At 38.9% G+C, this 12,893-nt stretch overlaps 1 protein-coding gene across 1 annotated transcript in view; it reads right to left on the reverse strand.

Moving 5' to 3' along the window:
• TMPRSS15 (transmembrane serine protease 15) overlaps nucleotides 1-12,893 on the reverse strand; it is a 259,431-nt gene that overhangs the window by 38,818 nt on the left and 207,720 nt on the right. The window contains exon 20 of the mRNA XM_075851216.1: nucleotides 2,603-2,698. Within this exon, the coding sequence (XP_075707331.1) occupies nucleotides 2,603-2,698 (96 nt within the window). The remainder of the gene's footprint in view (nucleotides 1-2,602; nucleotides 2,699-12,893) is intronic.

A 12,893-nucleotide genomic window follows, 5' to 3' on the forward strand; every position in this document is an offset into this window, starting at 1 on the left:
GAACTTAGACAAGGATGTTAGAAAATGGACCAAATTTAACAAAGTAGTGAATGCTGTATGATAAATTTGGCGACTCTTGCTAGACATTCTAGATACTTTTCGCATCCTTATACCCCCTATAAGTTGGCTTCGTTTATGCCAGTTTTTTGTGCCAAAATTAGTCACATTTTTGCGCACGGTGTCAGATTTTAAGTCACACATTTTTTTGCTAGCCCATGCCCCTCTTCCGTTAAGCAACGCCCTTGTCAAGTGAGGCACGTATGCCAGAATTCTGGCACATTTTAAATAGTAAATCTACCCCAGTAACTAGGCTGCAGATTCTCAATCAGTTCAGAGAGGAAGAGGGTAACAGTAATTTATTCTCCTTCCGTAAGTTTGCACAGCTGACATTATTACCAAACAAGAAGTGTTGGGGATTGTGTTTTGTTTTTTTGTTTTTTTTACTTAAAGGGGTTGTCTCACCACAACAGCCCCTGTCCATATGCCCTATTAGGATATGTAGACGTCATATTGTGTGGTCCCCTGTTCAGTACCGACATCTATGTGCCAGAACAGAGACTTTGGTGGATCAACTGAATGGCCAGCATGTAATACTACATTGTGACTGGCCGTGGCTTTAACTTTAAAGGGGGAAGGCTTAATAGATCAAAGGGGTTGTCTACTTTGGACAATCCCTTTTATAAAGTAGGAACCCAACAAAAAATTCATTGTGGGGCAAGCGTGCTTTTGGGGCCCCTTCATCCAACTGATATCACTACTGAACATACCACCCATATCGCTACTGGACATACTACCTCTATACTATACCTAAGTGAAGTTACGACTATCTCTTCCACTAGTATCGCACTTAGGTATTTCCACTCCTTCTACAGATAATTCAAATAATAAGTTTAAAAGCATAAGTGTTCTAAGCCTTCCAGACTGTTCCACTTACTAATTCCATAGATAGCTCCAAACAATATTTATCCAATATTCATTCATTGGTTCTTTGTAAGATTTATACAAGTATATAGTGAACAAATAGATATGATCACCTCTGTAGTGACAGATCCCTACATCATGCCTGGAAATGTGATAGAGAATGGGACAATTGTGCTGGGCGTTCTAGCATTATATATGTAATAAACTTTATATTGTGCAGGCAGGAGACATTGTATGGTGGCATAATGTGGGGTCTTTGTTGCAGTGTTATTTGAGCTCTCTGTCATGGTGGAAAGTGGGCATTGTATAGCTGCATTTATTACGGCATTGTATGGCGGTTATTTCAGCAATGTATGTGATGAAACGATATTACGGCATTGTATGGCGGTTATTTCACCAATGTATGTGATGAAACGATGATTTAACATAGATCTACCATTATGTAAACAAGTATTTAGACCACACATGGAATATTGTATACAGTTTTGGGTAATAGTGTATAAGGCATACAAGAATAAGCGAGATTTGAGAGGTGGGCAAGCAAAATAATTAAGGAAAGGGGAACTTTAATGATTTTGTTGTGGAGAATAGATGGGTTAGGCTTGTCCTAAATAATGTGTATAACTATGTCTAAAGTTAATGCAGATGTTGTACTAGGTGGACTTAGATAGTTACATAATTGCATATTTGTTTTAATCCATCTGTTGACCAGGCAAAATTTAATTGAATACTTCATTGTGTTCTGTAGCTATCGTTGAAGAACAGTAAAGGGATCATAAAAAATGTGCACAAAAAAGTCAAAATCATACCAAGTGGAGGGAGTACCACATAAAAAACCCAATTTTCTTGCTGTGAACCCTGAGCCACTAGACTTCAATAACCCCAACGAACAAAGATATCAACTAACATCCCAGCCACTTCCTATGCTGACCTACTGCCCTTCTCACTGCCAGAGATCGATAGGAGGTACAAGGACTTGCCAACAAACCATAATCATCAAAGCGCTTCTTTTGTAATCTAAAATCTCAATTTTGAGGCATTATATGAGTCCTACCCCAGGGTCCTTGATAGTAATATAGTAGTGGCTTGGTCTGTCTCTATGATAGATACATGAATGATAAAAGTGTTGCTAGTCAGATTAGATGCATTTAGAAAACGTATTATAATATACATAAACAACTATGTATACATAAAGTAACTATGAAGGTCACAACATTTAGAGTTTATATAGGTTTTTTTATGATAAAACGAGGACAAACAGTAGTAATCTATAATGCAGATTTTATGTTAATAGATCCGATCCCTTCAGCCTACCCATACTGCTAACAAAAGTTTATCTGAACGAAGAAATGTAACTATAGAGGGAATTATAATACATGACATATACATTTAAATATTTACATTAATAATGCAATATTAAATCATATCTTGGAAGAAGAGCCTTGGTGAACCTACATCGAAAGACATCTTATTTAAGGAAAGAACAAAAGGCATCTAAGCATATAAAATCTAGGGTCAAAATAGCCGCAGCAGGATTCAGTCACACACAGTTTTTCAAAGAAAAGTAAAATTATATCAGGAAAATTCTGTATGTTGCTAAACTAAAGAGAATTTTATTCTATATTGATGATGATCTTACTGTTTGGGTTTATATACAAGGGAGTAAATATTCAGTTCCTACCTGGGTTGAAAGCTTAAACCGCCGCCTTGGATTTCAGTTAATTTTACATAAGTCTCATTTCCACTTGTTTGAACAACTGCTGTTGTCTTCACATTCCTACAATAAATGAAAATTTTTCGTAATTAAGGAAACACATAATAATAATAATAATAATAATAGTAATAATAATGATGATAATAATAGTAATAATAATGATGATAATAATAATAATAATAATAGTAATAATAATGATAATAATAATAATAATAATAAAAATAACAATAATCAAAATAACAACTACTGGAATTTAAAGGGGGTTGTCTACTTTTTACAATATTTTTTTTTATAAAAGTTCCCTCAATAACCGAAACCTTTGAGAGTTATGGAACATGCCGAGCAAGCAGCGCTTAGCTCGTTTCATAACTCCCATAGACCGCAATAGGGAGCAACAGGCGCACCTCTCTGACCAGCAACTATCAGAAGAAAAGTCATCCTGTGTCTACTTTCGCCACTGATTTCAATAGAGAAAGCAATAACAAGAAAAATTTTCTCCTGATAGTTTTGGGTCCCAGAGGTGGGACCTGCACTTATCCAGATGCATATCCTATGGATATAACATTTATAAAAACTGATTAGCAAAAAGGGGGTCCTGCAAAAAGAGGTACAGTAAAAACTGAAAATAGATAAAATAAATGATCAAACAAATTAGAAGAGGAGTTGGTGAAATAGACAGAAGGTTGTGGTAGGGATTGTAGCAAAATGTATTGTAGTCAAGACCTGAAGTACTATATCCAAGGGGACCACATCTCTTCAAATTGTTTCTGGTAACCATTTACAGTAGCACAGCAAAAACTTTTATTCATCCTTTTCCATGAAAATTTACTTTAACATGAACTGAGATCAACAGAAGGCAATTTCCCTAAACACAAAAGTTCAGAGAAAAGTCAGTACAACGGAGACCACCACAGGACACTGGTTTCCTATAGTACAGGAGTAAGTTCCGAGTAAAATAATATATTTGTCCTGAAGTTCCTATAGTTATGTTATCAAAAAGGCAACTTAGCTATCAAGTGGGCCACCAGAAGACAGATCTTTACTAGTAGTTTAGCTATACCCTGGGGAGGTTTACTAAGCAAAGCCTCCCAAGAGTCATTGTTTTAGGGCATTCCCACCACTTGTGGACTAGAAACATGTGGGCTATGTGGTCCAATAACATTATATCCAGCTTTTATGAGCAATGTATTAATAGAGAGTTTGTGGACCCTCTCAGCTAGATCTTCGCATTATCCTAATGTTATAGTTACACACAAATCAGTCTTTCAATGTAACATGTATAAGTGAGGGAAAACGAAGACGGTAATGAAAACGATCATAAAAGTTCATATGTTAAATAGATAGCAATATATACTATGGGTGACAGATGCCACTGTAAGGCATCCATCACAGCCTACATTTAACATATAGATCGGGAGATTTTCTCGTCGTCTACTTCAAACGTAGGCCAAATAAATGTGGTGTGAACATAGCCTAACAGAGTTGTGGAGCTAAATTGCTTTCTGGTTCAAAATGCAAGAATTTTTAAAAAGCCGTTATATGTATGAATGGAGAAGAAACATCATAAAATATCTCAGAATCAGTAGCACAACTGTGAAGCAAAGTATTTACAGAGTCAAAGGCTGTAGTATTTAGAATGCTGTACTTTCTGCTAGAACATTGAGAGAAGGGAGGGAGAAAGAGAGCGCAACCTTCACAGGCAATGCCCACTGAACTCTGAACTTCCAGTTCCACAAGTAGGCATGTCAGAGGAAGAAGCTCTTGAAAATAAAAGATAAAAAATATATAAGTCAGCAACTTAGTGCAATATGAAACTCTAGATACACAGAAACATATCCAAAAATGATGTTTTCCATGCCAAAGGTGCATATATCCTTTTAGCACAGTTGTTTTGCTCCAGTTATGAAGGTGGTAGATTCAGAGTAATGGTAGGTGCTAAGAGGTATGTTGCGCAATTGTTTCCAGTGAAACCACGGACATATTGATAGAAACCCGCCAAAACCCATTAAAGTCAATGGGTTCCGTCGGGTGGCGAATTTATTTTTGTTGCTCTGCTACGCTAATGGAGCAGAACAACATAATACCAAAACAGGTATGAACAGGCCCTTAGAGATATATATTGTTTGGTTGATTTACCATGAACGTACCTATTAGTTTTCGTACCAATATAAGTTGATTTCTATCATTCACTCTGCAGAACACTTCAACAATATATTTAAAATATTCAAGCAAGGTTTTCCTAATTATAAATGAGATGAACTTAGTTTGTAGACTCCCAAAAGTAGTGATTAACTAGGATAAATAACCAAAGCTTGAGGTTATTTTAGATTTGCAAAATATATTCCAACAATGGCTTTTTCTGTGGGAAAGTGAATGTTGCTGAGAGCTCTGCCTTGTCACTAATTCTACTGGGGTGCAGCTCTTAAGAATAATACCACACAGGCTTATGTACGCTCAGGTATGAGAAAATATGTCTAGTTTAAATGGGAAACAAGCTTGTGTCTGGCCAAGGCCATCGAGCAGAGCCAGCAGTCACTTGTCCTACAGGGAAAAAGGAACAACTACCCATATGGGGTGTTACCACAGCCCCAGAGAAGAGAAACTATCGTAAGAGATGAGCGACCACTGAAAAAGAGGATTATGTCTTAGTGGATGACAGCATTAATGTGCCTATAAATGTTCAGAGCAACTTGATATTAAGCATCAGCTCCCTGTGGAATTATTGTACTCCTGTGCAAGAAGGTGCGGAGATTCCAAGGACGTCATCAATTAAAGAAATGTTAGAAATGTTGTGTCTCAGAGATTTCCTGAGAAATATGGACCCTAAAGCATATGGTGGGCCTGAACACCTTGTGTGGTCCAGTGTGATGATGAGGGCGGTATCAGTTAGACCCAGGAGGGGATGTAAGGTGTGCCCGGGCACCAAATGTGAATGTGTCTGTAAATGTGTGTATTAGCAATTCATGTAATTTTATTGCTGCCACCTAGTGGACAAACTAAATTATTTGATATTGTGCTGTTATGTGTTATGTAAACAGGGCCTGTGGTCACATGACCTGCATTTGCAAGTCCTCAAGTTATCGTGATATTGAAGATGTTGATGTAGGCAGGCTGTGGTGATGCTCCCTTGGTGGCTGGGAGGTGCGGCCCCAGGCACCACTACTAAGGTGGCAGGTCCCTTGAACTTTAAATCTGCAGTTAGTGGAACGTGGAGGCGTGGGTATGCCGTGCTCGCACATTCAAAAAGTGGGACCAACCTAAGTTTACAAAAGTAAGTGTCCTTGGTGCCAAACACTGTTAGAATTATGACTGTGGTAAGGGAAAGTGGTACCAGTCAGTGACTGGGTCACAATTGGCGATGGAGCAGAGCAGGCCAAGAGTGGGCCGGAGACATTGTGATGTGAAGGGGTTTTGAGTGTCTGTGGCCACGGCAGTATAAGGAGAGCCATGTGACCTGAAAGACAAACAGACAGAGGCTGAATGCTGCGATCTTGAGTGGAAGTTGTGAGGAGTTAGCTACAAATTATTTGCTGCAGAGTGCTATTGCAAGTAAGAGAGCCTCTGAGACCCAAGAAGGTACTTTGCAGTGTGAAATAATCATCCTAATCCTACTTAAATGGTCTGTGAGTAGCACTGGCCAATCGAATATCAGGGAAGAGTGTCTAAGACTACAGAAGCACAGTGTGCATCGGGTAGTCTGATAAGTGCTGCGGCCATCTTGGATGACAGTAGATGGTCCCTGGGAAATGGTCGATTGGTGGCCTAAGAAGCTAAACAGAGGCCGCCAGGTAAGTAAATACTGCATTTCCCAGAAAACGTACAATTTTCCAGAAGGTCGCTTTAAAGCAAATTAATGTTATTTTTTCAGCAAATTAATGTTATTTTTTGTACAATGAAAAGTTATCCAATTTTCCAATATGCAAAATGTAGCAATCCTTATCTTGACTCAGATAACTTCCTGCAGTATAATATCACACAACAAATCTTCTGAAAAGCTGTTAAAAAAAGTCAAGTTAAAGTTTCTTCCCACTGTGTATTTAATGCGTTAGGAGTCAAGATAAAGCTAGCTACATCAATACTTTCTGCTAGAACATTGAGAGAAGGCAGGGGTGGGGAGAGCACAAGCTTTGAACTTCCAGCTCTGAACTTCCAGTTCCACAAGTAGACATGTCAGAGGAAATGGCTCTTGAAATGAAAAGTTAAAAAAATACTGAAATCAGCCAACTGCATAGTGCCACATGAACCGCTAGATACACAGAAACTTATCACTAACCTGAAACAAAACCATGTTAAAATGTATGATGCAATTTACGTAGAAAGTTGGCAAAGTCTGTATAATAGTGGGCCATTTTGCTGTTACCATTGTGGGCACCAACGCTTTTGGAAACCCCCTTTAAAAAAAATCCTGCATTTCCCTTTGACAGGCTCATCTGCTTAAGATATATGCCACCAATAGAGTAACTGGTAAATGTGCATTGAGTGTCCAATTATTATATCGGTTGCACATATTTTATGCTGATGATTCCCTGATGACTGACAGTAACAAGTTAAATGTGATGAAATGTGCAGAGATGTTGTGACAATACTGATTCTACATTAGTAGTATTGCTCCATTCTACGAAATTCCTAGCAGATCTATTACATATCACTATCCTTGCCATTATAGAAATTTGTTTCAGGCAGCTTAGATCTGCTGCTATCAATGAGAGCTGAGACAATAAGAAATCAAATTTCCATTAACAATCAAAACAATATATTTAAAGTATTCAAGCAAAGTTTCCTAATTATAAGGGAGATCAACTTAGTTTGTAGACTCACAAAATAAGTGATTAACTAGGATAACTAGTTAGCCAAGGCTTGAGGTTGTTTCCGATTTGCAAAATATATTCCAATAATGTTTTTTTCTGTGGGAAGGTGAATGTTGCTGGGAGCTCTGCCATGTCACTAATCCTACTGGAGTGCAGCTCCTGAGGATAATACCACACAGGCTCATGTAAGCTCAGGTATGAGAAAAAATTTTCATGTAAATAAGCAGTGAGACAGCTTGACATTTACATTACAACACGAATATCTCCTATCTAAGGCTAAGGGTATGTTCACACGTACACGTCCGTTACGGCTGAAATCACAGAGCTGTTTTCAGGAGGAAACAGCTCCAAAATTTCAGACGTAATGGCAAGTGCAGGCGCTTTTCGCTGCGTCCATTACGGACGTAATTGGAGCTGTTTTTCCATGGTGTCAATGGAAAATGGCTCCAATTACGTCTCAAGAAGTGACAGGCACTTGACGCGTAAAAAAATGACCGTCGGCACAGAACATCGTAACGCCCATTCAAATGAATGGGCAGATGTTTGCCGACGCTTTGGTGCCGTATTTTCGGATGTAATTCGAGGATAAAACGCCCGAATTACGTCCGTAAATAGGGTGTGTGAACCCAGCCTTAGAGATCACACACTGGCAATCCCTTCTATGTATGTATTTATCTGCATTGCTTTATATGGTAAAATGATTTATTGTATATATCCAGTATTTTCTTAAAATCACTTATTTGTCAATTTTCTACTATTTTATAGACACCGGTTTGCGTTTATGTTTCTACAAATGTTTGACCAGCAAACCTCCTGCTCTTGTAAAATAATGAAAGGACTTAATGCTGAATTTACTACAGTCAGTCTATCAAAATTATTTAGCCAAATATAAATGAAATCACTGCAAGAGCTATGTGTTTAGAGGCTGTTTATATTTTATAAGGGGGTATAAAATAATTCTAGATGGAAGTAAAAAAAACAAAACACAGATTTAAAGGGGTTGCGTGACCAAGACAATTTGTTTTTTTTAAATGAAACAGTTGTATCTGTTACTAGCAGGGAAAGTTGTGGCAGCAGGGAAAATGTACCATTACATGGCATCCAAACAAACAAATGGCCATGTATGAAGAACATGAAGGGGCGAGGTCGCTGGAATGAGAGACGCTCTTACAGTTCTAACTCATATAACGTCTATTTGCACTAGCAGGACATATGGACAGGTGTTGTCTTTATGAGGCAATCCCTTTAAAGTTAAAGGAAGTGTATCACCAGTTAATATATTATATAAGTTAAGTTTTAATATGGACATATTTACTTTAGTTTTGTTGTGTTTTCACGTGACCAACCATAATAATTAAATATGCACAGTAGCCACTAGAAAACACACGATAGGCTAACATTTCCTGTTTTCTGAAGCTCACTTTTCAGTTTTGCTGTCTAGACTGGGTCAAAGTCAGCAGCCATCTTACTATCATTAAAGGGCAGTTGACAGCTCTATTGTACGTTTGAAGGCCTAGAAAAGGCAGGATAGCAACACAATACACACAGACATGGCTCGGTATGCAGCTCCTCTGCCACTTCATTGTCTCTGGGAGCTACATTCTATCTCTTTATGGAGACAGTATTAATCTATGGACACTTTACAGTTCATTTACTCTCATTTATTACAGCTGTCATAAAGCAGGTGTTAGGAAATGTCCGTCCCTTTAAGATTACCATGACTACCGTGACTACTAGTCTAGCTCCTGGGCGGTTCTGCTTTTAGTTGTTGAGCCTATTCCACTTCTCTGTCTTTCTTCCTATCAGATTGAAGGGTGGAGTATTTAAATCTGGGTAGGTTCTGTTTTCTTTGCTTGTGATTTTCCTTGTTTCCATGTGTTTAATCAATCTACTGACTATACCCTGTACCTTTGACTATTTGCACTTTTTGGAACTGGACCTCAGCTTATCTCTGGATTACCCTTTGCTTACTGATTTGGACTTTCTGCTCCCGTCTGGTTTTGACCTCTGCAATCCCTGATATCCACTAGCTTTGTGATTTGGACTCTCTGTTTACCCTCGGGCTGTCTTGTTATCTGCTCTGGTGTTGCCTGCAATGCACCTCTTATCCAACACTGAACTCTGTTAAAACAACCTGCGTTCTATGCTGCAAAGTCCAACCTGCCTTGTTGTGGGCTCTGGCGAAAAACATAGAGTAGCCTTATATTCTGTTGATCAGAGTTGTGATGGATTTGGGTTGCGGATTTATTTGCACGCTCATTCCTGACAGTCCACAGCAACCTTTGGAAAATTGATCACCTAGCAATTACATAAACTTCCACCTTGGGAATTGCTCAACTGGGGATTCCATAACATAATCACAAGCCATTAATATTATCTTTTTTTTTCACGATGGAACCTATGCAAGTTCTGGTGGAACAGATGCACGATTTGACTCAGCATGTACAAGGTCTGACCCTAAGAATTCAGCATCATGAAACTGCGCAGGCCCAAACAGTCATTCCAGTCGCAACTCCGGTTGAACCTAAAGTGAACTTACCCGAACGTTATAGATAATACCCCTCTCTCTCAGGGTTCGGTCAAGTTCTCTACTCCACCTGTAACTTTGGAAGTGGGTACTTTGCATACTGAACTAATCTCTTTCTTTATTCTAGAAAATTTGCCTTCTGAGGTAATATTGGGTATTCCATGGTTGCAGACACATAATCCTGTTATTTATTGGGTAAAAGCAGATTTGATTAAGTGGAATTCTAAATGTTATAATTTTGGGATACATAAAAAGGCATAAATGCAAATGAAAATAACATAGTTTAGCCTCTATACAAATTGTTAGACCGTATATAGAATATTGAGACAGATTTAATAATGGCGTTCCACCAGAATTCTGGCCTAAGTCGCACTTAAAGGGAACCTGTCACCAGCATTTCACCTATTAAACCAGTAATACCTGGGGGTAGTGGGTGAAAAATAATTTCTATATAACCTATAATTGTCTTCTTACCCCGCCTCCTTACTTTTGATTTACAGCTCATTGCCTTTCCCCAGCACAAAGAATCATGCGCTTGTGCCTTGATGTCCTCTTCTGGTGAGTGCGTACAACGGGACACCCGATTATTTTACGATAAAAAGCGCAAAATGTTTACAGACCGTTATTTACAGTCGGAGGAGGAGTTAATGAGAGAGGATAATGGCAATTAACTTTTGATAGCAGCGGCTAGTGAGGGATAAGTAAAGTTCAATAGGTGAAATGCTGGTGACAGGTTCCTTTTAAGTTGCAAATAATTACAAATGTATTAATAAAATGCACCTATAAGAACAGAGATTTGCAAATCCCCTACCCCTGGTTTGCATGACGTAGTGAAAAAGGGCGCGTGACTTAACATTGGCGCAAAATATTGGTCTAAGTTAAGCCAACCAGGAGAAGGTATAAAGTTAGAAAGAAGTTTCTAATGATGCGCATAAACAGTACTGTGCAAAAAGTTTAGGCATTTGTGGAAGAATGCTGCAAAGTAAGACTGCTTTCAAAAATCGAATTGTTAATAATTTTTTTTAATCAATTTACAAAATACAAAGTGAATGCACAGAAGAGAAATCTAAATCAAATCAATCCCCAGAATTCTGTGCTTCTTCGTCTAGCATGGCCTCCTGGGATAACGTTTTGTCCAATGTGACCGCTGCAGCCAATCACAGGCTGCAGCGGTGAAATGGGTTGAAACGTCATCCCAGGAGGCCGGGCTGAAGGACGGCAGAGGGATGCGTAAGTATGTAACTTTTTTTTTACGTGTAGTATTCCACAGCGGATATGCCGGCCAAAAAACTGCAGCACAATTTGGTGTGGTTTTTCGCATGAAATTCCTCCCAGGGCGAATAAGTTGTGTGCTTTTACGCAGCGCATTGACCCAGTGTGAACGTATCCTTACCGTCCATGTAAGACGCGCCTACAATTGTCATGCAGCATGTACCACTGTGATAAATTTGGCACATTTTGTGCTTAGCTAGTCTAACTGTACGCTGGTCTAATTATAAGACAGCATTAGTAAATATGGGCCATTGTCTTACACATTATCAGAAAAACATGTTCTTCCAGATAATTTTTTTGTAACATTAATACTAGCTTTATTCTAGTTAATGAAAAATCTAATTCTAAATCTCACTTAGACCCAGCATGCTCACTTTCTGATATTGGCCTCCGTTTCATATTCCACTGTGAAAACCTCTATCCTGCATGGAAACAGCTGGAGGTATGATCTAGCGTAAGAAGTGACAACTTAAAATTGCTCATTCTGCTAAGGAAAAACTCTCAAGGGAAAATCTGAACTAACACAAAGATTCTACTGTATATAGTGGTTAAAGTCTCATATATTTATACTAAATCTACGACATTTATATAAGATCTTTTTGGATAATATTTTAACCCCTTAACACCCCATGACGTACTATTACATCAAGGGCGTTGGCCTGTTAATGCTAAATGCCGCAATATTATGACATTGCGTTAACCGGCTACTTTGTCTACAGACACAGATTTAGAGCAGTGATAGCTTAACGCTATCCACTGCTGCAAGGCCAGGACCAAAGCTGGCCTCCGATCCGTCCAATTAAACCCTTATATGCAGCGCTCAAAAGCGAGCGCTGCATCTATGGGGTTACTAGCAGTTTGGCACCCCACGATGCAATCGGACCTAACAATGGCGTCGTGTCTACGAAGTACAGAAGCCTGTTAGGCCCCGCCCGGAAGAGGGGCCTAAAAGGCCTCTAATCACAAAAAGACGATCGCAAAAATAAGATGGCGCGGGCACAGAGACTGAGCCTGGGTCATCAGCCTCGGGTGTCAGCTGGATGCTACAGCTAATACCCCACTGTAATGGCAGGGAACGGAGCTAGTTCGGATCCCTACCATTAACTCCTTAGATACCGCAATGAAAAGCAGTCGTGGCATCTTAGTGGTTTGTAAACAATCGGCATCGCCGCGATGCGATCGTGGAGATGCCAGTGGCTGTTACGGCAACCGTGGGCCTAACAACGGCCTCCTGGTCTGCCAAATACTGAAGCACATTAGGCACCGCCCGGAGCGGGAGCCGAATAAGCTTGCTGTGATTGAATGACTGACAGCTCTAAGGCGTTGCACTATGTGGATAGTGCAATGCATTAGAAAAAAAATCAGAGTTGCAGGCCTTCAAATCCCTTAATTGGACAATAAAAAAGTAAAAAAAAAGTTAATAAAAATGTTGTACAGAAATATAAAAATAAAAGTTATAAGTTAAAAAAACAAAAACTGCCTATTTCCTATAATAAGTGTTTTATTATAGGAAAAAAGTGAAACCTTTCATATTTGGTATCACCGTATTCGTAACGACCCAAACTATAAAAAGATAATGTTTTTTCCACACAGTAAACACCGGGAAAAACCTCAAAACAATGCCAGAATCACTTTTTTTTGGTCACCACCC

This window comes from Rhinoderma darwinii, chromosome 2, assembly GCF_050947455.1.
Source record: "Rhinoderma darwinii isolate aRhiDar2 chromosome 2, aRhiDar2.hap1, whole genome shotgun sequence".
In the NCBI taxonomy this organism is placed as follows: domain Eukaryota; kingdom Metazoa; phylum Chordata; class Amphibia; order Anura; family Rhinodermatidae; genus Rhinoderma; species Rhinoderma darwinii.